The following is a 21,373-nucleotide window of genomic DNA, read 5'->3' on the forward strand; positions in this document are numbered from 1 at the left end:
TTTACTGGTCTTCTTTTGAGCATTTTAGAGCCTTGTATAGAAACAATTTTTTTTCCTCTTTCTGTCATATCTTCTTCTGTCTGTGACTTTTCCAACTGAGAATACCCATTGGTGATGATGAGGTTGCTTTAAAAAGAAACTATTTTCCTTAATAACAGCATGTATTGATCTTCGAGCTAATACATTGTTTTTACAGATTCCTCTCTTACACTGATTAGTTCCATTAATTGAAAATGTGAAGAATCTGGGCATGTCTAGTAAAGGGCATTAAATCTGGATTACTCCCTAAGTAAATTTTCAGTTCCAACTTTTACTTGACTGTTTTGTATGATAAAGCACCAAATTGAGAGTTGTAAAAGAACATCTAGATAAGAACAGCAAAATAAGCTCAAGGCAGGCATAATATTTAAATAAGGCTTGTGCCCCAAAGCAAGCGGCTTTTCTGAAGGAGCAATGAATTTGCGCATGTGATATGCCAAAGATGTTTTTTACCCAAGCGTGCACTTTCATAAAACATATTAATTATATTTACAGGTAGGTAACTAAGATACTTGGGAATTAGTGTTACGGTTTGTAGATAGACTATCTGTCTAATCTGAAAAATTTCTGCCCTTTTTTTTTCCCAGGTGGTGCGACTGTTAAAAACGTCTCCAGAGAAACCTATAACGTTAGCAATTGGTGATGGTGCTAATGATGTGAGCATGATACAAGAAGCACATGTTGGCATAGGTAACTTTCTTCTGTCAGAAGAGATAAAGGCAAATAAGATGCAAATTTTAGTAAAGGATTAGATCATGAATAGTGTTTATAAACAGATAAACTTCTAACGTTTTTGCACCTGTGAATGACAGGGTGTTAATCTGAGTCATCTGTTGTAGCAGAGTTTTAGTGACATTTAAAATTTAAGGCTGTTCGCTTTCAGAAGTCTTAGGTTTATTGTGTAGTCTACCAATAATCAGAGGTCCTGCTTAATGCTGCGTTAAGAACAGCAAAGATTCTCTGTAACTAGAATCTCAGAAGTACTCTGCTTCAGATGTTGGAAGTAGGTATCTCTAACTTCAGACATTGTCAGGTTCTAAGTTCCTGTGTAAGCTTGACCTTTAAACCTTTCTTTGCGCTAAACTGCCACTGTTCGCACCACGTCTGTATCACTGTAGAAATGCCATTTTTGTCTAGTTTGTCTTTGAGGAGAAGAGTTTCATTACATCTCTTGAGAGACTGTTACTGATTCTCAGCTAAGGTTGGTAGCTTTCTCTGTTTATATTGTTTTCTGTTACCTGGCCAGGACCTTCTATAAACTTTTTTTCCTGCTGTGTTATATAACTGAGTGCAAAACAAAACATACATATAACTGAATTAGTACCCATCACATAGTGTTTTGGTATTTCCTTTACTGACTTTGGTGGATGGTGTTTATTACAATAGTAAATGCTGAAGGTTCTTACCTAAGGTATTGGTACGTCGGGATATTCAATCTGTCATCCTTTATGATTAAAAAGGTGCATGTAATGTTTATCATGTAAATCATGTGGCCGTGATTTTTAAGACCATGGGTATAGCCTGCTTGAGAAGATTAGAGGCCAACAGCAAATGATGCTTTATTCTACAGCTAGTTTGTCAACTAACTGAAGCTTATTAAAAAAAAAAAAAAATCCGAGTTTTTATTGTAATTTGTAGCATATTAGACATTATATGTACGTTGGTCAGAACTAGCAAATCTTTGCCACGGAGGGTGATGGGACCTTTAAACTTATCTTTTTTCAAAAGCAACCAGCAGTTTTAAGTGTCTGGTTTTCAGGAATCCTGGACTACTTTTCTTCTGTAAAAGGGCATTTTGTGTTCTCTGTGTGTGCTTATCCTAATCTTAATAAGAGTTTTTAGAAATGAATTTGTGTTCACCTGTGACAAGTGACAAGCATTGTCAGCCCATCAGATTAAGTAAACTGCTATTGTAAGAACGTCATTTCTTTTATTCTGCTGTTGCTTATAAGTCATATATTATTCCCAGAAAGTACTTTAAGAAAAACCTCTCTGAAGTAAAATGTACTAAGTAAATTGGTAATTGATGATGGAATGATAATGGTTTGCTTGGTTTGGGAATTTTGGTTTTGTATGAGTGTTATTATTTCTATGTCTCCCCATAAATCTTTTCTTAAGCATAGCTTATGGAAATAGTAGTCTTTTTTTTTTTTTTCTTCAATTGAATCAGTATCAAATGAGCAGTTTTCCTTAGTTGTAAGTGTCAAGAATAATGCCTTCTTTTGCAATTGAAAGTTGCTGAAGTCTTTTATAATGCTGAAGTGCAGGAAAAAAGAATTGTAGCTTCAGATGTATGTTCTTTTTTTTTTAAACTTTAATTTTTATAATATTTAACCTGTTTTCTGTTTTGTTTTGCAAATGTTACAGGAATCATGGGCAAGGAAGGAAGACAAGCTGTAAGAAACAGTGACTATGCAATAGCACGGTTTAAATTCCTCTCCAAGTTGCTTTTTGTTCATGGGCACTTTTACTATATTAGAATAGCAACCCTTGTACAGTACTTTTTTTATAAGGGAAGTCTGCAAAGAGTGCCAGTGAAGTTCACAGAAAAAATGTGTAACTCTTTCCAGCAAGAAATTTATTTCAGATCTAAGAGTGTTGTTTGGAACAGGTTAAATATCTCTGTTCAAACACATTTTCTGGGCTTTTTTTATATTTTAGAACCCAATGCAGTAGTTTAACTGTGAAATTGTTTAGTACTTCCACCTAGAAATAGGTTTTAAATACCACAATGAGTTTGCCTAGGCTGAGAGGCAGACGTGTTTGCTCTCTGAAAGCAGTTATCGCCAGCCTGAAATTAAATGCGTTCTTTAGCAAGATGTAAAAGTAGAACCTTTTTTGTTTATTGATTTAATATGAACCAAATTCATTCATCTTTCTTAAAAGGAAAAAGGAGCACAGGAAGTAGTTGAGGGAGGGAAGGGCCCGCAGAAAGTGTATGGGGAGAGAGCAGCATGCTCTTTGCCAGCAGGTTCACCTTAAGAAAACTTAATAGTCCCAGCCTTGACGTAAGAAATCCTGAGCTGAAACGCTGCAAGGGAAGTAAGCACCTGGGACTGAGCTATCTCCAGATACCTCTCAGGGAGCTATGGGCATGGAGCAGCAGGGTAAACTTAAGCACCTGGAAGCTCAATCCTGGGCTGGGGTGTTTAAAATACTAATAATATCTCCCCCCCCCCCCGCCAATCAGTTTTGTTAAGAAGTCAAAAGAAGTCAAAATTCACTATCTTACTTGAAATTTATCCGAGATTCTAGCATTGGCCACCAGGCCACTTTTTATCTCCTATTATTTGCTTTCATTTCAGGATAACAGCATGGTGTTAGGTTTTGGTTTCTGTTTTGTCTACTCCCATGCAGAAAGCTCACATGAGCAGGGCACAGGCTTTCTTGAATGAAATGTGGAAAATATTTTGCAAAGAAATTCTTAAAAAGAAACTGAGGGGAAAATGGATGGATTTCTTCTCCTTTAACACTACTTATACTCCCATAATGAGATGTGTTCATCAAGCACATATTAATTAAGATTATATTTTTCTGGTTCATTGTCCCAAAGGACAAACAAAATACACTCTCGAGCAAAGCATATTGCTTCACTTTGCCAAGTTAAAATGCTGAAATGCTTTATGCTCTCGCTGTGTATTTTTACCAGCTTGTAAGAGTTAGCAATTTCTTTTAGGGTTGTGAGGCATATACTGAGGATTAACTATTTCCTTCACTTTTCTTTTTTCAGAATGTGTGCTTTATTACACCACAATTTTTATATCAGTTCTTCTGTTTGTTTTCACAACAAGTAAGTATTGGATGCCTTGCATCTTGGTAAATGTGTATGAAACACTCAGGGTAGATAACGAAAAAAATGGGAAAGAACTACACAGGAGCAGCACAGATTTTACACTTAACAAATATCCAGCTTACTTTTCTATATTTGATAGCTTGATGTTACTAGATGGTTATGTTAGTATAGCTTTTTTCTAACTAGTAAATTCACGTAATTATTTGTTGCTATTAGTGTGCTAATACATTTTAATAAATATAAACAACTTTTTTCTTTACAAGACTCAAAATAATTTTTGTTTCCATTTTCAGACACTCTATGATAGTGTATACCTGACTTTGTACAATATTTGTTTCACTTCCTTGCCTGTCCTCATATACAGTCTTTTTGAACAGCATGTGCATCCGCATGTATTACAGAGTAAACCTGTGCTCTATCGGTATGTATATCTTATATATATTGTCACAGTAGCACATCATTTAGAACAGTGGCATCTGCAGAAGTCTAAACCTGCTATTGTGCATACGTACAGTATTTTTATCTGTAATTTATGCAATTTTTAGTAACTATCTTGACGAGGAAGAACTGCAGCAACATAGTTTTCATCCTAAAAGTTAATCAACATGAGTATTTTAAGAGAAGCATCTTTTTATGTCAGTCATGTTAAGACTGGAAGAGAGTTGAGCACTTGGTCAGCTTACGTGATTGGCAGCCTTCTTTTCTATTACACATAGGAGGTGAAAAATCAGTCAAACACGCAACTGAAAAACTAGGACACTGTGGTTAGGGGAATCGCCACACAAAATGCTTTACTAAGAGGGGAAGTGATTTCCTGTAGAATTAGATGTCCTCCAAGTGGTAGCATGTTGCACTGCATACTGCTTTTTGGAGAAAAAAAGTGTGTATTTTTTGTAAAAAAGAGATGTCTCTTAGATGTTTCTCTTTTCCTAAAGGTCTTTTAAGCGGAACAAGGGGCAAGTATCAGGAGATGTGGCTTTTTCTTCCTCTTGCAATTCCACCTCTGGGGAGAAGAATTCTAGTTTGTGCTATTCTGAATTTGACCCATTAGAGAGGTCCTTGCCATTGGTGATCCCTGCATAAAGCAGAGGGAAATCATGAGAGCTCAGGGTTCTTTTTTTTGCCCATGATTTATGTATTTTTTTCATATGTCAGCATTTGTTAAATGTATCTTGGTGCAGCTGAAAATTAAACTTATTCAAAGTAGTAGCAGTCATGCAATGTGAATAGCTGATGGGTTATATAAAGACAATCTGAAATCCAAAATCTGTTTTCTTTCCGCAGAGACATCAGTAAAAATGCCCATCTGGGGTTTAAACCATTTCTTTACTGGACCATCTTGGGCTTCTTTCATGCGTTTGTTTTCTTTTATGGCTCGTATCTTCTAATGGGAGAAGACACTTCTCTGCTGGGAAATGGCCAGGTACAATACCGTAAGAATTATTCTACCACTGTATTTTTGGTGATATTTCTTAATGTTTTTTTGAAAAATCCGCTTGTGTCAGAAAAATCTAAGATTTTTTTTATTTTTATGAACTATAGAATTACCAAAGATGCTTTGCCAATATTCTTGTGTGCTCTCAAGAGTAACATTTCTTAGTATGGAAACTGTAAGACATGTTGTCAGAAAGTGTATGTCCATGAAGAACATATCTTTCAAGATAATAAATGTATTATGGTTGTCTTAAACTTTGTTCTATTTCATATACTGTCTTTGTCAAAATCATATGTCATAACTTCAGTAAATGAGAATTTATATTCATTCATTTAGAACTCATTTTGAGTTGGACTTAATTGCAGCATCAAACAATGGCTTCCCTTTAGCATATGTTATAAAATTAGGCTTAAACCTGAAAGTTGCCAAAAGTCTTAAAGCTTCTGAAAACATATTATTTGAATTACTAAGAATTTTTAAAAATTAAGTGGTGCAAGCTGCTTTTAAATTACACTTTTTATTCAATAAATGTTTTTAAGACATTAACTTAATGAAATAATCAAATATTAATTTGACACTTTCTATTTTAAAGATGTTAAAGTTAACAGAAAAATCATATACAAAAAACTCTAAAGCTTGGATGAAACAAGTCTGCTTCCTCACTTTCCCTGATTCTGAGTTAGTTAACCCAATTTAGAACAACTAGATACTGATTTTTCTCTCAAAACTGTTATGGTAGCAATACAAAAATACATGTGCTTCTCATGCCATTCTTACTACTGACATGAAGTGCTTGCTGATTCCTGTGTAGTGCTTGGTAGAGTTGCAAGTTATGGCACAAGGTACAAAAATAGCATCATGCTGTATTCACAGTGGTCACCTGGTGATAGGGAGCGGGCATGAGCTCAGGAAGTTTAGCCAAAAAAAGGCTGTCCATATAATGATGTACAGACAATGGCCAGAATTGTCTTGAGTGACTGAAATCAGAGAGCATGTGAACTGGTGGTTAGCATCCCTGCAGAGAAAGGAGCAATAAAGGGGAATGGTGCAGCTAGCGGGAGTACCTGTTTCATCATGAGATGTTTGCTAAAAACGTTAAAATTATTGTGCTCTAGGCTAAAATGTCACTTACAACTGAGGTATGAGTGTGTCCTCTCTTGGCATTTGTTACAAGCGGCGTGACTTTGAAGGTTGTTGTGAATTGGTGAAGGACTTTCAGTACTCTTCTAATGAAGTAATTTTACGTTATGAATCAGTGTGTTTCTGTGCATCTGTCTTAGTTGTCAAAGCACCTCACTTCAAAAATTGCTTAGTAAATGTCCACAAGGCAGGAACAGACTTTTTTCATTGTATTTAGTAACAAATGTTTAGTTTGGGGAACAGATTGTATTCTGTAAAGTCTAGACCAGTATGTTAATGTAGACTTTATGGAGAAGGTTCTTTTAATGGTTTCTTGTATAAATTAACCTCAAGATTTTTTAAATATACTTAGTGAATGAGCATACTGGAAATAAAGCTTTCAGATGCCCTTTGGCTTCTCATGTTTTCTGTGATGTGACTTAAGTCTGAGAATTTATTTGGAGTTACTCTCAACCTCTCTGTGTTTGCTAAAAGATGGTTATTGGAACTGGCAGAACTGTGTGTTGCAGTAAAATATCTGTGGTCCATAAAGTATGCTGCAATTTTAACGTGTGCCTGAAAAAGCCAAAGTCAAGGGCAAGAGAAACTGGTGTACTGCTGAAGTGCTTTCTTGTAAGAAGTCCTCAAGAAGTGACCGCTTTGTGCGAATGTGTGATACGGGGTACTGTCAGTGCAAGGCCTCACATCTTGATTCCGGGTTCTCAGTTTGGAGCAAAGCAGAATAGAAGAGATTGTAAATAATTTGTTAATGCTGGCGGTTTGTTAGGCTTACCTCAAGACATTGTGCGACAACTTGATCTTTTAGTTCTTTTTTTCTCCCCGCTTTTTCATGCTGTGCATGTCGTCAGATATTGAAACCTAACAGGCAAATGGTAAGAGTTTAGAAGAGGAGGAGATACAGAATACTGTATCTGTTAGTTCACAGGATTAAAGGATGCAGCATCCACAGTGTAAATGTGTTCAAAAATAAAATGGTGGCAAGAACCTGTTCATGTTTTGCATTCTAACTCTGACCATTGAGAGCAGTGTTAGCAAAGACACTTTCTTTCACAGGTCACTCAGGAGCAGTAGTCTAATTTTACTTCAAGATTATTATTGCAGTACTTAACAGCAAGCATGTTGCTTGTTTAAACATTACTATTGTCATGAAAAGTAAATAGAAGGCTTCAGAAGATGTGTTTATAACAAAGAGCTTTAATCAGTAAATCCAGACTCATGGCTGCCTCAATTTTCTACCTTGTGTAAAGATGAGAAAAGCAGTTGTGAGATCTATGATCAGACTTGATCAGTTGGGATTTTTTTTTTTTGTCAGAGCTCTGTAACATGGACTACAACTGTGTGAATCCCAGTTTCGTGCCTCTGTGCTGTACTAACAAATCAACTCTAGGATGACCTTTGATTGCCTGTCTGCATGTGGTACCTTTCTTGCTTGCATAGTTTGCTACCAGTAAATACCGAGTTGAGGGTTTGGTCATTGTTGTATGTCAGTGGCAAAAATAGCTACGAAACAGCAATGTCTTCGGTTTCAGCACCCAGACTGCTTACAAGAGCAGAGCAGTTGGACCTGTTGTAGGATGGCAGTGTGTGTCTGAGTAGCATGTGTGTAGATGGATTACAAAATCGGCATCCCTGTTTGGTTGTCAGAGCTGAGATTTTATTGTTGTAGAACTTGTTCAGAGTTTTGATGGTTTAATTTACATGGGCAAGAGAATACAAAAGTGACAGATACAGTGTTTTAGAATTGAAGCTTAATTTTGTGTTTATTAGCCTTGAAACAAAGTGTCTTTTCCTTAGAATTTTCTTAGAAAAATACAATGGCACCATTATTTTTGAATTGTTAAATTGTGCGTGGGGTAAAAAGTGAACTTTCAGGTGATGCTGCATGTTGAAAATTATCTGGAAATGTTTCAACTCAGTGTTTTGCACTTATGTTAAAGTAAATACCTTCCACCTAATATTTGCTTTCTTTTGGATGCTTCTACTTAATAGATCAAATTGATATCTTCATTTTCCTATCATTTCATGTTACTGTTCTGGACTTTCTTCATATTTCATGTAAGCTTTGTAGTGATTTGTTTTGAACCAGAAGGAAGATGACTTGTGGATTGTTAATTTTGCTCTTACTATGAGCTGTGTTTTTTCCTAGTAGTTTGTGTTGTACCCTTCTTGCTTTTTCACAATATTTGTTGTTACAAGCTTATGTCCACAGACTTGTTCCATTAGTATAGCTGACTTGAGAAGAATCTAATTTACCGTGAATGCTCTTAACTGATTTTTTTCTTCCATGATTTTTGCCTTGCCGTTTTCTTAGATGTTTGGAAACTGGACATTCGGTACTTTGGTCTTCACCGTTATGGTTATAACGGTTACAATGAAGGTATGATATTATACTAATTACTCTCTGTGTTTGGGTATATAGGCAAATATATAATGGAGCAATAATTTAAAATTGATTCAGAATTTATACAGAAGTAATTGATTCTTGAGGATTCCGGATAAGTGATTTTTATGTTTAGTTTCAGTGTTGGTTAAAATTTTTCTTCATAGTTTTTGCATGTTACAACAATATTTAGTGTTTGAGCTGGAAGTTCTTAAGTACATTCAGACCAGTATTTATCACTTTCTGTAAAGTGGGAGGGGAAAAGAAAGTTCATTGAAGTTATCTTTGTTTTAGATGGCACTAGAAACTCACTTCTGGACATGGATAAACCATTTTGTTACTTGGGGATCCATTGTATTTTATTTCATATTCTCCTTGTTTTATGGGGGAATTATCTGGTGAGTGATTTTATTTTTTCTTACCCCCCCCCCCCCCCCCCCGTCCTGTAGCACATATGATAGATGAAGCTATGAAAAAACACTGAAGTATTATGTTCTACCATGTTGCTCTGAATTTTGTGACAGGTGTTGAAAAATAAATTTTTAAGCCTAGAGTGGCCTCTCGCTTTGGTAATTCTTTTAGAAATTTGAGCAATGCTGCTAAGCTGTCCTGTGCTCAAGGACAGAAATTACTTGTCTCTCACAGGTTGTGACTATAAAGGCACTTTTGTTTTTAAAAAGTAGATAGGTTCCCAAAGGTGCTATGCAACAGGTAAATGTTTGCAACAGAAATTAAGATGCTGGGGTTTGAGTCAGTAAAGTGGTGTATTTTTGCTTGTATTTTGGGGTCTTGGAGGGATAGGATGGTGATTGATTTACTGCAACACAATTTAAAACTAAACCAGAATGTTTCCCTCCAGAGTTTGGTACCCTCTTTCCCCAGAGCTTCTTTGCAGATCGGTTCCAACAGATTGCTAGACTTCTTCATGGACATCATGCAATTGTAACTCTGCATCCTGAGTGACTTGCTGCTTGATGTAAAATAAGATGCACTTAAGCCTGTCGGTGCTGTACTTTTGTTTCTAGAAGTTCCTTTTAGTAATTGCCAATTCTTTTAACATTTCAGGCCATTTTTACATACCCAGGACATGTACTTTGTATTTGTTCAACTGTTGTCAAGTGGTTCTGCTTGGTTTGCCATAATCCTCATAGTAGTTGCTTGTTTGTTTCTTGATGTTGTGAAGAAAGTGCTGTATAGACATCTACAACCAACAAGTACTGAAAAAGCTCAGGTAATGTTATGCTTTTGTATCCAACTTGATCAATAGTTAAAAGAACACATTTGTTAAAATCTGTCTTGTAAATTAATTACTTTCCTGTGATATTTAATTATCCTCTTACATTGCTGTCATGTTTAATGCATAAAAGTGTTATCATTTCAAAAGATAATGTTAGTTTGAAAGCACTAAAATGAGGACACCATTTTACAGGGAAATAACATTTATGTGTAAGTAATTGATATTAACAATAGTAGAATTATTTATGAAGGGGTTACTCAGTCTTTTGCATCTCAGCTTGCAACTGTATGAGATCACACTACATTTTTGTACTACATAAAAGATGGTAACTCATTCTTATTTTTGTCTAGGCATTAGAAGCTCTCCAACTGTAATTGGCACTGAATAGTTCTTAAAATGTGATGAAAACAATAATTTTAAAAATTACTTTAATAGGACTTGTTTTAATTAGTATTTCTTAAATCTTGATCATATCATATATGCCATGTATTTGATTGTTGATTATGTAATTAAAGATAATTACCTGTGTGGCATTTTCATAAATTCATAGAAGAGGTCTAAAGATATGCTGTGGTAATAGAATCTCCCTTTTGCCAGACACAGGCTATAAAAACTCCTTGAAATCATTCTGCTGAAATTAGGCTGTCTTTTAGCTAAATATCTCATCTATGTTTGAGTGTTTTCTTCTTTTTAGTGACAGTTATGGAGAAGTCATCCTGACCCATTGTTCTAATAGTAATAGTTACTGTCTCTGGTTTCAGTTTTCAGCATTTTATCTTTTTACACTTCTGCTAAAGTGAAAAGCCTTTTGTTAACAATTTTTTGTTTTATTCATGGTTAGGTTTGTGATCAAGCTAATTTTCTCACTGATCAGTCGATTGGACTTGCATCTCTTGTCAAAAAAGTTATTTTCCAGTCTTTTAATCATTCTTGTGTTTCTCCTGTAATCTTCACCATTCCTCAACCTCATCTTGAATTTTGGATTTCACCAGTGGACACAATATTCCAGCACAGCATGCATCATTGTCAAGTATGGAAATAATTAATCCCCCAGCTGTATTCAGTTTACAAAATAAGATACATCAGTAACCTGTTATTTTCTGCCTCTTTTTCTCATCTGCAAGTGATGAGAAAGTTGGTTTCTTCCAGGTTGTTGATGAGAGGTCAAATAGCATAGGGCCAAAAAAAAAAGTGAAAGTGGATGAAGAATCCAGTTGACAAAGATATCCCATATACAGTTATGTGCTGAAACCTGTTAGCAGTTTTTAGTCCATTTGTGTGCCATACTGATTTTGTGTGGTGTCCTAGTTGCTTAATTTGAATTACACTGAGCTATGTGCCATACAGAACTCTTACCTGGATTACATCAATACTGTTACCTTTAGCATCTAACCTTGTAGTTACTTTGATGTAAGTGCATGTTGATTTACTTAAATTATATTACTCTTCTAATTTGTGTGTTAAAAAAATCCATGTGAGACATTCTCTTAAGTTGCCTAGGATCAACATCATGCTGACAAACCTATTGCTAGCCGGAATATCCCATTAGTCCCTTTTCAGAACTGGGATATTAACTGTTTTTTCCAGTCTTGGAATTTAGTAGCTAAAAGCCAAGGTAAATAACCACTAGCTTTCAGAAAACCGTTCAACTAGACCTGATAAGACTCTTGATTGCATGTTATTGCACTTTTTGGATTAAGAGTCTTGACTTAGGAGAAATTCTATCAGTAATGGTAGTTACTTATCTTTTTTTTCCCCCCTTCAAAAACTAGTGGCAATATTTATCAAACACTTTCCTTTCCTTCCTTCTTGTACATCAGCTATTTCTATTTGGCAGTCTCTTGGTACGGTTGTTGAGGTTTCTCATGTTCCTAAAGTGCTTGAATTAAAAATCAAAAAGCCCGCATCTTTTTTCCCTAGCCTTATCCGTCTACTTCTTGTTGCATTCTCTTGCTTTCTGAATCAATTCTAAAGAATTTCCAGGTTCAGTTTGCTTCCATTGCAGTTGTGTCATCAAGGACAGAGTCAGACTTCTTATTTTTAAGAAAGAATCTTGATGAATGTCTAACACCTTTCCTGTGGCTATAGCTTGATTCATAGCCATGGGGACTTTGCTTTGTGCATCTCTATTAGTAATCTTTTTTTTTTTCCCTTATTCCCATTCTACTTTGCCATTTGACAGTGTCAGCATAAGGATCTATGTTTACCGAAATACTGTCTTTTTTCTGAAAACACTTAATTCCTGATATTGCAAAGTTGAGGTATCTAAAATCTGGTTTGACCAGAAATGCTTCAGCAGCCATTCGATGGTTTCTCTGTGTGTGTCTGATAATGAACTCATAGTTAAAAATGTATTTGCGAAAAGAAGGCACCTGTTTGTTGCTTTCTTGAGGTCTAATCTGTTGAAATTTTTCCACTCTTACTTTTAATGGGACAGTCAGCTCCACTGGATTTCATCGGCTATTCTTGTAGTGAGGAAGTAGACATAAGTGAAGATTAACAGATGACCAACTTAGGACGGTTATTGTCAAGAAGTGACAGAATGCTTCTTCTGATGATTATACCTCATCAGATTTGTTTAAAATTTCTAGTAAATATTTTTCTTTCAGTTTCAAAGCAGAGGGGAGGACTCTGACTTTCAGATAGAATGAGTTTGGAGAGTGTCTTTGTCCTAAAAGCTAAGGAATTTTCTGTGTCACTCAAAGAGTGAATATGGAACTTTGTATATTGCCCTTTTAAATGCATTTTTCGTAGTGTAGGTGCACCGTCTGTATAACTGAATATTTTTAAATATTCATTTTTAATTGTAGGACTAAGTATATTTGCATATTGGGGGAAAGAAAAAGTTTCATTTACAGTTACTAAGTTTTTATGAGGGCAAGATAAATTGTTACATGAACTAGTCACTAATTTTTTAAATCACAGCTATTTAAGTTATTTGTTTCTGCCCCCCATCATTTAAATTCTAAAATATTCCCAGGAGCAATGAGCAAAACACAGGTTTCTCAGCTGAAAATGCTTGCCCCTGTTGTTTTAATCTTTCAGAAACTAAGAGCAAACTACTTGTGCAAGTTACCCAACTTAGTGCTCTGAATTCACTGTATCTGTAGGCAGCGCCCTTACTCTACTGAGTATATAGGCAACTTGATTTTATATCTTTTATTAGTATAAGGTCATAGCATCAACAGTCAATCTGCCTCTCATCACTTGGATGTTCCATGTAGCTAATTTATTCATAAGAGAGCGAAGAAATTTAAGTGGTATGAGAGAAACACTTGAGAAATTCTGCTAAAGATAAACTTTTACATGTAAATATTGTTCTGTGTCACAACAAGTTTAAAAAAAAAAGTCTCTTCCATTTTGGGAAGTCGGTATGTTAAAAACTTGACAGGCAAGCATGAGTTGACTTTATTATAGAGGCGTGAGTTTTTGGTTAACTCTTACCTTCCTTAATGCACTTAGGGTGCACGTGTGTAATTTTTTTTTCCTCTGTTCCAAGATATTTTGCCGGCCTTAAAAAAAATCCATCTTATTATGTTTGACTTTGGTCTGTTGCCCTGAAGTAGCTTCTGGGTAATTTCTGACTATAGGTCTGTTACAGAATCATGTAGGAGGGAGTGAGGTAAATCTGAATCAAAATATAAATCTTCAGGTAAATCCAAATCACGGCACTATTGAGGGCAGAAGGTAATACTGAATAAAGATGTCTGGTAAAGTATAGATGTAAAAGTGTATAGGCCTTTTTTCTCAGTATGAAAGCTAAGGTACACTTAAGATTGGTCCTACCAAATAATAACTGGCTGTGGTGATCCTGGGAGCTGTCCTGAAGGTACCAGGCTTGTGTTCTGTATATGATGTGTATTCCGCTTAAATAACAATGTCTTGTCCTATGTCTTTCTCTTAGAAAATTACTGCTGCTACTTACTGACATATATGTTCCATCCCTTCTCTGTCCAATTGTAGATGTACTCCAACAGAGTTGCTTTAAGTGACGAGTTCATCGCACTGCAGCCATTGTCCAGGGCAAGGAATCAGCTGAGCAAAATTAGGTAGAGTAGGAGGGACAGTTCCTCATCAACTCTTATGCATGCTGAAGGTGAACTAACCAGTGCTGAGAGAGATGGGAAGAGGCATGAATATTAGTGGGTTGAGAGGGCAATACCTGTAGTGCAGACACATTCAGTTTGGTTATTTCTTAGCTTTGCTCTGTGTTTTTGAGCCAAATGCTTCTTCTAAGTAGCATGTGTTGGACGTGCTTTTTTTAGGAGAAAACATCCCTAGCATGATGCTCAACTTTCAGAATACAGATCTAGCTCTTCTTGCATCCATTTTTAAATAATCACAATTTCTAGCATGGTTATAATGCTTTTAATTTCTTTATGATCAAAATTAACAGTGCTTTTTGCATGTTGGATAATTTCAGCTTCATAAGGCTGTGACAGGAAGGTCCATATATTTCAGGCAGCAATTTCTTGTGAGTTGTTTGCCCATTTTAATTTGCTTTCACTTGTGTTGAAAGGGCAGAAATTTTTTTAAGTTTGGGTGCGTGCATACACTTGTGCGGCTAAGGCTTTTTGTGTTTGTTTTGTGCATCTATAAAGTGAGTGTTGTTTGTTTTCAATGTGTATGGTGGATACATATTCCTAAAGGCATTTGGCTACAAAGTCCTAGAAAATTATTCAAAAAAAATCGAAGCGTACATGTGTCTGTGTAGGTGAACCATTATGATTCTGAAACTCTTCAAATGCACTGAGTTCAGTCCATGAAATGCTATCAAATGCTGATTCTCATTTGTAAGACTAAAACATTCGTATGCGTTAATAATGTCTCAACCTGTTTGATGTTTTATCCCACTCTTATCTACTTCTGTATTCTATAGCAAGAATTAATCCAAAAAACTGATTCCTTTTAAGTATTTTTTTAAGGTGACTGTGTTGTTTAAAAACATGCAAATAGGTGCTAGGAGAACCAACCAGCCTACATTTTTGGGACCTAATTGCCGTTTGTTTAACTGAGGGAAAGTAGGAGACAGGAAGCTGACATTGTAAATGATTAGCAGAGAACTTTTAGTGGTTAATTGAAACAGATGATACAAGTCCTTTTAAAGGGGGGCAGGGAAGAGAAGAGCTTTGTATTTCCTCTGAGAGTGTGCTATACCTTTGAAGGCAAAACTTGAAATGGCTATTGTGTTTAGCTGTTAGTTGTCCCACTGCGAAACATATCAGCTTAGATTTCCAAACACCCCAGGGAGGTAGTGGTGGGGTGTTTTTGTTTTGTTTTTAAATTCCATACTTACTAGCTTTAAAACGGGCAAACTGCAGTATACCTCTTGAATTTTAGTAAACTTAGCAACATATTGGGGAGATTCCTCTGCAAAAGTTTTTACAAGTTAGCTTTTAAAATTCTTCATTTATTAGTGTCATGTAAGTTACCTTTTTTAAAACTTTGGATAAATATATTTTCAGTAAACCTTTGTTTTCTCAATGAATTATTAAAGTGGTGCATCATAATTACACCAAAGGTTTTATAACAAAAGATTCTGTTAAACTTTCCAAAACTAAACAAGTTTTAAGGGTTATGCAACTGGATGGTAAAAGAAAAATAAAGCTGTCTAGGAATCTAGCACTGTAGTTACTAAAATAGTAAAAACAGGAGAATGCTTGCTAACTTCAGGGGATTTTCTTCATGTTACACTTAGGGAAGGGGTTGAAGAAAAATGGGAAATTTGTTTTCTCCATGAGTAACAAATGATTATGCAAATCCAATTCTCTTGTATGTCAGAATTTTTACACTTGAGTATCTAATAGTAAGGTACTGAAATACAAGCACTGAGTGCCTTATACTATGCAGCTGAAGTTGTAAAGTGCAACAAGAAAGAAACAAGGATTCGGGTTTCTCTAGTTCATTATTTGTAGTCTTCAGATGAAGTTTGGAAGGTATCCTGTGGATCCTCACCTAAAACAGTAAAAAGGAAAATCAGCTAATAGATGGAAACTACTCACTTCACTATACTAAATCAAAACTAATTTGGAGTGAAGACCACGGGTTAGTTTCTGCGGTGTGCAGGGCAGCTGTTTTCCAAAAGCAGTAGAGCAGAGAAAGCAAAGAAAACTGTAGGAACATGAAACAAAACAGCTGCTTGGTGAATGTAGCTGTAAGCAGCTAATTTTGTCACACCTGATTTGTACATGCCCACCCAGTAATTGCATCCTTCGTGACTGCAGAATACATGTAGATTGATGAACAGACTTTGGCAGTTTTTTGCTGTTTGTTAAATATGTATTAAAAACCTCAAAAGGAATATAGTACCAAGTTAAACTGAGTTATGCCTTGTTCTGCAAATGTGCTTACTGTTCTGTTGGTATACAAAAGGAGAATACCTTTATGAATGCAAATTAAAAGACAAGTATGACGTTATCATCAATTTTCATGTCTATAGGCTTCACAGTGCGCAAAAAATGTTCACGTTTATATTAAGTACACTTGTGTTGTACAGTTAAGAGCTTTGAGGTGGGTCTTTAAGTGTCCATGTGATTTCTGTAAGTCAGAAATGCGGTCTTGTGTGTGCCTGTTAAACTCTCACCTCTGAACTTTACTGTCACTTTTGTAACTTGGGATGAAGGGGAAATCAGGCAGCGCAGGTCAGGTGCAGGCTTTATGCTTAACTGGAGACTGACTTGAGTACTTCTTTCCTCTGTAGCTGTCTCTCCTGTTCTTGGAACATGTGAAATATATATCTGAGGGTACTAACTGGGCCCCATTGTATCTCATTTCAGTTTTTTTTTTGTAAACAAAGTTTTGTGTATGTATGTATACATCTCTGTGCTTTATGAGAACTGTCAGAAATCTTAAGACACGTGAGAAGTGTTGCTCAGACAGATGTTTTAATTCTACTTACTGATGGGATTAACTATGTTTACAGAGTTTTTACCTTTGGACAGTGTGTTACGACTGTACACAATACTAGGGAAATGTAAAACACAAAAAAAGTTTTTATTTACAGGGGAGGCTGTAAATAAAGCCTTAATGTGCTTAATGTTATATCTGGGACTCTCAAACTGTAGCATTTGCCTTAGCACAGCCAAGACCCTGTTCTTTCCCCATCTACAAGCCCATATGTCTATTGTTGCCTTGTTTTCCCTTCATCTCTTTACAGATCTGCTTTCTTTAGCTGTCTCCAGAACTCCAGACTCCTAGCCCTGGCTTTGCAGCCTTCATTACTTGTCTGTATTTTTTTCCTCTAGTTACTGTTTCATAGGATTCCCCTCCTAATAGCTTTCATATTTGATTCAGCCCAGCTGTGCAGAAGTCAAGAACAGACAGGTTTCTGTTCCTTTTACTGCGTATGTTTTCTGTAAGGAACATATAATTTCCAAGAAGACTGTTAAAGTGCAAACATGCATTTGCACTAGTGAAGTATACCAGAACATCTTAATATGCTAAACTTTGAACAAGGATAATCTCTGCCTTTACAGGTTTGTACATTGTGTTAGCATAGTGTGGTGCTGATCTGTTAGCTAATCCGTAGAATCTATCACAGGAAGAGGGAATAAATGAGAGAAGCATAGACTATTTCGTATTTATCTTCAGCCACAACAGTGCATGTATTTACTTACCTGAAGATACTTTTGTCTAATGACTTTGAAATAACGAAATAATTTGGCATTTGTAGGTTTACTTGATTCAAAGAGATGAAGAGTAGAAAAACTACAAACATGTTGAAAACATGAGTGCCAGTGAAGTTGTTAGATGTCAACATTCTTATATTTTCATCTAATTGTTTGGGATTTTGGTATACAATATATGAAGGATTAAAGAAAGTGAGCTTTACAGCAGGGAGCAAGTTTTAACTTAATTGTGGAATAGTAATAACCATGTCATATATTTTCTGAAACATCCGTGTGGCATCAGACATGTCGGCAGCTAGGACCTGGGCTCAGGAAAATATGCTGCAGTGCTCTTAACTTGATGTACAGGATTAAATAAATTTCCTGTTCAACAAAGTCCCAACTGTATATTTCAGTGTGATTAAATATTTAGTTGAAATGTCTGTCTTGTGGCTTATAGAATACCCTGTAATAAGATAAACAAACTAAAATGGTCCTTTCTATTAGAAGGGGGAAAACAAATAAAACTCCAAAATCTGAAATCAAAATCTGAAAATTTGAAATAGATTTCAAATTTGTTGGGTTTTCCTCTTTTGTAGTCTATGGTGCACAAAAAGACCAAATGCTTCTAATATTTGTGCACTGATAAACCGTGTTTGATCCACCGATTAACTTGAAAAAATGGCCTCTTTACCTTGTAAATATGCCTTGTTCTCTCAAAAACAGATCTGTAAAATGAAAGTTCATATAAAAATGGTAACTGTTTTAAAGCAATGCAAGCGTGGTGCTTTATAAGATTTGTTGCTTTTCTGTCCTTCTAGATGGAAGAAGATAAGGGTTCAGTCAGCTCAGCATGTGACTTTGCTGAAAGCAGGCACAGAGGGGAGGACAATAGGCAACTGCTAGATCCATCTAGCCTACCCGACAGTTCTTACGTTCACTAGGTAGTACTCCCACTCTACCCTAATGTGTGTGTATATTTATATATATCGTATATAGACAGTCATGGAGCCATCTCCAAAATACCCATACTTTTGGTATCTACAAGAAAATTTGCATCATAGTACGTGGGTTTGATTTTTCCTTATCAAGCTGAATCATTCTTTAATTCTGCACTTCAGTTGCTTTTTGATTTATGACATGAAATGGGCCATTATCATATAAAGTATTATGTTTATTGTGATCCTGGATCTTACCTTATGAAAATACTTTATTTGCAGTCCAAATATGAATAATATGAGGTATTTCTCTATACTTACTAATTTTTTTAAGGCATCATCTCTCCTGCCTTTTGTTTTCTGAGGGTTTGTTTCAGGTCTTCAGAGACCATTATGCTCCACTGCCTTACCGTGCCAGGTTTTACTTTGATATAAAACTATGATCGTAACTGTCTGCTATAGAGAGAAAAGCGAGAAAAGGGACTTTTTAGCATAATATAAGTATCTTCCTTCCAGGTAGTGGATATAAATATAAAAATCTGTGTTCACCAGTCAGTGATACACAATATATCTACACATAAAATTGAATTTATTTTTATGTTGTCCTTAATGCTTTTCCAGTATTACTTTACACTTAATTGTGAGTTTGAGTAAACATAAATGTTGTTTCCAGGCTATGTAAGGTCACATCTGCTGTTTTTTAAAAAAGGGCAATATTAACTTTTCCATAAATTGTGGTTCAAGCATGATCCTAGCTTTTTGTGAGTATCTAACTTGAGAAGAACAAAGGAGATTCTAGTGAAGAAGGGACATCAGCCTTCCAAAATCCAGAGCTGAGGGTTCAGTCCTTGGAAGCTAGTTTGGGTTACTCTTGGTTCCTCTTTCTGCCAGTCTTTGAATAATATCTAGGACTGCTAGCTCTTAGGTCAGCAGATTCTAGGGAAAAAAAATGTCTGGTCCATCTGATCCTACATACAACCACTGTAATATGACCTTTTACAGTAACTTTAAAGGTATTACTTGGTCTGCTTCAAGATAATGGATGGACTAAATATTCTTTTTGAAATCCTAAGTGTAGGAATGTTGAGAGGTTTTTTTTGTATTGCTGTGAACACAACCGTGAAGATCGTTGCATATGCAGCAGGGAGCTTGCTTTCTGACCTCCTAATAGGAATTCCTTCTGCTCTGTGTAATTTCTTGTCTGATACGCTGTGAGCACAGTATGAAGTGACTGCGAAGGTCATATTTGCTAGTACTGCAATGCTGCAAATTGTGCTGTTCCTAATTATGGTATCTTCTGTGACAGTACAATTATGACCAGATGTGATGATCATCAAATAAGGGCGTTCAGGGATTCAAGCTCTGTTGAGGTGTGTTTTGTTTTGGTTTTGCTTTAATCAAAACCCCTTTTAGACCTGTCAGTTGCAATGCTTCTGCTCCTGTCTCTCAGGCATTTACAGAAGTTCATTGTCATAGTAAATGTTCATTTTGTGTCCAGAAGACCTCCCAAATGAGTGTGAGGTAGTCAGAGGTGTGTGGTACATCCACTCATTCATGGCCTCCGAGGTGCAGCAACTGAATCAAGGGTTTCAGTTTGTAATACTTTCTGTAAGTTCATACAATTGTTAACATGGTGCTTACAGGATTGTCAGTTAAGCGATGTGACGGGAAGATCTGGAGGGACCATGGGGAGTGCGAACAGAGCTGAGGAAGGGGCAGGCATAGGAAAAGATGCGTGGAAACACCATTTCTGCCTGTGTGCTCCCTCCTTGTCCTACCAGTTGGGATTTTTCTCTTGGATTTCCAAATGCCTCTTGTTTCTGTTAGCTGCCTCTTCTCTGTAGTATAGGAATTGTTCTGTTATGAAGCTGCAATCTCTCCAGTTGCTGTTTCCAGGGATTAGCAAGGAATGTATCCACTCATAGTAAACCATTCTGATAGGAAACTCTGAGGTTCTTTGCTTTCCTTGCAGTGCTGGGCAAGTGTGGGTGGCATGAAAGAAATTGGGGTTGGAAACCAAAGTCTTTAGACAACAGTCAGCGACTTTTGGTCACACAGTGAAGCGTTGGGGGGAAGCTCTTTAGTCTATGATAGGACACAGTTCACTAAGGTGTCTCCTCCCAGATTTCTTCATTCACTGGTGTCTGAGAGTGAGGTGAAGATAATGGATGCTTAAATTTGGCCTGTGTGTTTGGCATTTGTTTGACAGGATGCTCTCATGCAGAGTTTCAAATTAAATTAAAAAGCTTCCCCACACTCCACATTTTTATTTCCTTTTGGAAAGGGTACTGAAGTCAGTTTTGGATATTCTCTCTCCAGCAGTATTATATTTCAGTTAGATTTGAGTTATGCTCCGGTGACTAGTGTGCCAAAATAATATAGAGGAGAACACTGATAGATGGCACTTAACTTAAACCCATACATCTCTGTGTTACTACTTTAGTTTTGTTTGGGTCTTCTCACCTACAAAGTATGAACAGTAGAAAGTTTGTTATGCTAATGTTGAATTATTCTTCATGCTGGCAGGAACATGACTGAACCTTTCTAACATCAGCCTTGTTTGCATTTAGATAAAAGATATTCACAAAATCAGGAATGTGCTTTTGTTCCTTACCAAGCCAAGGGTATCTATGGTAGTGATATAATGTAAATTATTATAGGAAGTTGCATTCTACACTTCTTGAGGAAAAATTACTACTTACTATCAGGTTGCTGCCTTGTATTCTGCAGCCCTGGTTTGAAGCTTTCTCTTGATAGATTTCCCTTAAAATAGGGCAGACCTGCAGCTTGTATAAATTGTTGTA

General features: G+C 36.1%; 1 protein-coding gene across 1 annotated transcript in view; it reads left to right on the forward strand.

The window, feature by feature from the left end:
- Positions 1-21,373, forward strand: part of ATP11B (ATPase, class VI, type 11B) — a 55,111-nt gene that overhangs the window by 28,452 nt on the left and 5,286 nt on the right. The window contains exons 20-27 of the mRNA XM_009321718.1: positions 627-729; positions 2,407-2,552; positions 3,770-3,829; positions 4,126-4,253; positions 5,117-5,255; positions 8,719-8,784; positions 9,082-9,185; positions 9,853-10,018. Of these exons, the coding sequence (XP_009319993.1) occupies positions 627-729; positions 2,407-2,552; positions 3,770-3,829; positions 4,126-4,253; positions 5,117-5,255; positions 8,719-8,784; positions 9,082-9,185; positions 9,853-10,018 (912 nt within the window). The remainder of the gene's footprint in view (positions 1-626; positions 730-2,406; positions 2,553-3,769; positions 3,830-4,125; positions 4,254-5,116; positions 5,256-8,718; positions 8,785-9,081; positions 9,186-9,852; positions 10,019-21,373) is intronic.

The sequence above is a fragment of the Pygoscelis adeliae genome, unplaced genomic scaffold (genome assembly GCF_000699105.1).
Source record: "Pygoscelis adeliae isolate BGI_AS28 unplaced genomic scaffold, ASM69910v1 Scaffold223, whole genome shotgun sequence".
Lineage (NCBI taxonomy): Eukaryota > Metazoa > Chordata > Aves > Sphenisciformes > Spheniscidae > Pygoscelis > Pygoscelis adeliae.